General features: G+C 32.6%; 1 protein-coding gene across 1 annotated transcript; it reads left to right on the top strand.

The window, feature by feature from the left end:
- Positions 1–1,168: 1,168 nt before the first annotated feature.
- Positions 1,169–4,113, top strand: LOC105788461 (glycine-rich RNA-binding protein 4, mitochondrial). The gene is made up of 5 exons (XM_012615373.2): positions 1,169–1,335; positions 1,952–2,105; positions 2,194–2,262; positions 2,423–2,529; positions 3,428–4,113. The coding sequence occupies exons 2-5, from the start codon at positions 1,961–1,963 to the stop codon at positions 3,878–3,880; spliced, it is 774 nt and encodes a 257-aa protein (XP_012470827.1). The 5' UTR covers positions 1,169–1,335; positions 1,952–1,960; the 3' UTR covers positions 3,881–4,113.
- The last annotated feature ends 221 nt before the right edge of the window (positions 4,114–4,334 follow it).

The raw sequence follows: 4,334 nt of genomic DNA, 5'->3' as shown, positions 1-4,334 counted from the left end.
AAGGGAGAAGAAGAATCAACGTTTCTATTTAAGAAGTGGGGTTTTGGCCCCCTTTCAGACATTTTGTATTTTGTAGAAGAAGAGAAGGAAGAAAAGAGCAAAAAAAACTCTTAAGTTATTTATAGTTTGTATTCTGTATTTTGTAGTTATTGTAATATAATAATTAATTATATTTAAATTTATGTAATTTTTAAAATTATGCGATATCAAAATATATTCTCTAGTAAATACGGATCACACTTCATCGATGATAAACGAAACAGTAAAATTATTTATAAATTAAATAAAAATTTTGTTTTAATTTCTTATTTTTCTTGCTCAGTACTTTGCTCAACGTGTTTTGATTACATGAAATTGATATCTATTTGGTTGTTATTAACCCTTTTTAACTCATTTTTGTATGAAATTGATCTCTACGTGTTAATAATAATTTTTTTATTTTATGTCACATTCATAAATTTATATATTAATTTTTTAATATGACGACCTTTCTGCTTAATTTTGCATTGTTGCTGTGCTTGGTTCCATTTGTGGAGGTACAAAAAAGTTACATTTGTCTTCCACTAATTTAACACCAGCTAAATAAAAATTAAAAATCGCATTCACATGAGGAAACTAGGAATATATATTAATTTGGCTTCAACTAATCTATATATGATATTAAAAATGTTCAAATTAGATTGAATCAAGCTCGAAATTATTAGAGTTACGATTAAATTTATCTTTAACGAGTGAATATATATATATTTATAAAAGTTCTCGTATGTAAGATGAATTTTCAATTTGAATATGCCTGATTTATATTATATGTAAAACTCTATGTATTACTATAGATGTCGATTCAATAAAAATAAGTTTTATTTTTATTTTTATATTTACCCATACCACTAATTTAATTTAACTTAAATAAAAATACTTAAAATGACTACGTTGGTATAATATAAGTGTGATGTTTTTATTTTCTCAAATTTTCAGTCTTGATGTTTTTGTTTTCTCAAATTTTCAGTCTTACTCTTTAATATATAATTTATTTTTAAATTATATAGATAATTAGTTTATTTTATTTTTATAAAAATTTTACGAATTTTAAATTCACGGTTTGAGTTAGAGAGTTGAAAAAATATAGGGGCAAAGTTTGACCAAAAATTACAATGCCTAGCAAAAGTGGAAAACACATTCCAATAAAAGATTCCCACGTATAATAATTTTGAGGGCAAACATCTGGTTCCTGGCGCCGCACCGTTTACCTAAAACCTCGAGGGTTTTACCATTGCAAAGAATAATAATTTCAAAGGAATCCAAGAGAACCAATCTCTGAGTCCCATAAACAAAAGGGTAAGCTTCATAAAAGCACTAAACTTATTTTTTAATTTTGATCTGCTCTTTTGGCTGTTCATTCCTTTTCTTTTCAAAGGGTTTCGTTTGGTTGCAGTATAGTTCAAATCATCTTTTATTTTTGTTTTCTACTTTCTTATGGTACCAGATTATTGTTTAGGTTTTCATATTAACATGTAATGATTTGCTTCCTTTGTTTTTGTTTTAGTTGCTTGAGTTAAGATCAGTGAAAGTTAGGGTTTCTGGGGATGATTGAGAATGGAGTTTTTTTTGGCATTTAAGCTTGCAAGAAATAAAAAGAGTTTATTTTTATAAAAATCAAAATTTGGGTCTTTTTGGAGGTTGGGTTTTAAAGTCTAAAGCACAATGGCAAGTAAACTTTATATCTTGTAAATGGGTTGCTCTGTTGTTGAGTTCAGAAGTCATAAATAAACATAAGACTGATTGTTGAAGAAAGGCCTTTTTTCTGCACTTTCTTTCTTTAAATATTGTGGATTTTATTTGTGAAGTTATTTGTCTCTGTTTTGTTATTAAATCCATTGTTATACCTCAATTTAATTCTTCTATCAATTTCGTTGGTTTAAATCTAAACTTCAATTGTTTTTTGTTCTGTTAGGTTGTAGCGATGGCTTTCTTAAGTAAAATCGGGGGTATACTTAAGCAGACTGTAAGTATGCAGCTCAATGCTCGGTTGTCCGAGTCAAGACCAGGCCTCTTTCAAGTGTTCAGAAGCATGTCCAGCGACCCGAGCTCGAAACTTTTTGTAGGAGGTGCGCTTAAACTTTGTTTTCCACTTTAATATCAAACAATTTTCCCATTCCCATTTTCATAGGGTTTCTTGTAATTTCTTTCTTGCAGGTATCTCATTCCAAATGGATGACCAAAGTCTAAACGAAGCATTTAGCAAATATGGTGAAGTTGTTGAAGGTATGCTACTGCAAACGAATTCCTGAATTCAATTTGCAAGTTCATAATGAAGATGGATTGGGAAGTCTTGAAATGCTTGAACCTTCTTCTCTACATATTAAACGAACTGTCATATTGGTTTTATATATGTAGTGTGTGCTGATTAAGTTTTATACTGTAGCAAGAGTTATTGTGGATCGAGAAACAGGAAGGTCGAGAGGATTTGGATTTATCACTTACACCAGCACCGAGGATGCGTCCAGTGCACTACAGGCTTTGGATGGACAGGTGATATAAGTATTCAGTTTTTTTCGGAATTACTTGTAACATCGACAGAGTTGCTGATGTTTCAATAAACCCTATAGAATCCTGATTTGTTTTACAATGAAGAAGCTGATTGTATCAAGCATCTATTCAATAGCTATGAAATTGGTTGGAGTGCATTAATTCATTACCTAAACGTAAAGGGTAAAATGAATCGAAATTAGTTGCATTTTCAACTTGTCTAGGGTCTTTTGTTCTTTTCATGGTCGTGGAAGGTCCATGAATGTTTTTGCATTGTGCTGGCAAAGTGCTTCTAGTCTTCTTTCAGATAGGGTGGAGATATACCTCTTGTGCAGACTTATGGATTCAGATTTATTGCATCTAAATTTTATCTATATGTTAAATCTATGTTACTTGATGTGGGTGTGTTGGACAAGGTATGTGCCGGACGTAGATACATTCAATTTTTTTCTAAGATCTTCATGTATTTGGAGGGTCCTTGAAGAATTATTATCCCCATCTCTTTGTCCAAGCATGTGTCAAACATGGGTGCCAAACACGGGTACTTCAATAAAAATGAATAGTCAGAGTAACATGGCAAACTAGCGTGCCCTTGCTATCTTATTTGGTTCACTTTCACATTTGCAAGTAACATAAAAATTCTCAAATCTTTTTCTATCAGATCAGATCAGATCAGGTCCATTCCATTCCTTTGCTTTATCCCATTTCAGTACAAGTTTCACATTAAATTTACCCGCTTCTCAACTTATGAATATTTTTCTTTACTTAAAAATTAAATTAAGTTATTTAGGCCTTAATTTGAGCACGTATGTTTAACCATAGATATCATTGCATGGTTTTTTTTTTCTTTCTTTTTTTGAGCTAATCTGCCTGGTTTTGTCTGTCTGAATTATTGTTGCAGATTCTCCATGGCCGTCAAGTAAGAGTAGACTATGCAAATGACAGACCTCGTCGTAACTTTGGAGGTGCTGGCGGCTATGGTGGTGGTGGTGGATATGGAGGTGGCGGCTATGGCAGAAATGATGGAAGTAACATTGGATACAGTAACAGTGGTAACTATGGAGGCCAAGGAAGCTATGGTGGGGATAACTATGGCACTGGTGGTGGTGTTGGCTATGGAAGTAACTTCGGTCAATCCACCAATTACGACAATGGGAGTTTCGAAGTTGCTGGTGGTGGCAGTGATGGTTTTGCGGCTGGTGGTGAAAATGTGGGATTTGGGGGTGGTGATCAACTCGGTAGTGCCGAAGATAGCTACAAAGAGGAAACCGCAGGTTTTGGCCTAAACGATCCACCGAGTGACAACTTCCGGGATGATGAGGACAGGAATGGTGACTTGTCCAAAAGGGTATGAAATAACTCATTTCAATTTGATTTGGGGATAATAGTTGGATTGTTTTGGTTGAAGTTCTCGAACACTCTCTTTTAACTAATTGTTATGTCTTAGTGATTCATGCGCCTGAGTGAGTCCCTGTAAAACCTTTTTTCAGACAGAGAAAACTGAATATTCAAAATTGAAGTGCCTATTGGGGTATTTTTGTTGCGTCGTAACTATGTTTATAATTCAATTAGTAGGTTTTGGTTTCATTTTTCAATCTACAAACTACATGCAACAGTTGCTTCTCTAATGTGATTATTATTTAAATAGATAATTGTCCATTTCAAATAAATATTTAGTTTGATAGTTGTGTTTATATGCGCATAAATGGAATTTCTTGAAATTCATTTTATATTGCAAATTCCTTAATGTTCTTCTTATACATTACTTTTTGTTAGATGTGGTAGTTGCATTTGGTTATATAACTAGA

The sequence above is a fragment of the Gossypium raimondii genome, chromosome 2 (genome assembly GCF_025698545.1).
Source record: "Gossypium raimondii isolate GPD5lz chromosome 2, ASM2569854v1, whole genome shotgun sequence".
In the NCBI taxonomy this organism is placed as follows: Eukaryota; Viridiplantae; Streptophyta; class Magnoliopsida; order Malvales; family Malvaceae; genus Gossypium; species Gossypium raimondii.
Note: the sequence above shows the minus strand (reverse complement) of the source record. Positions and strands in the feature narration are given on the sequence as shown.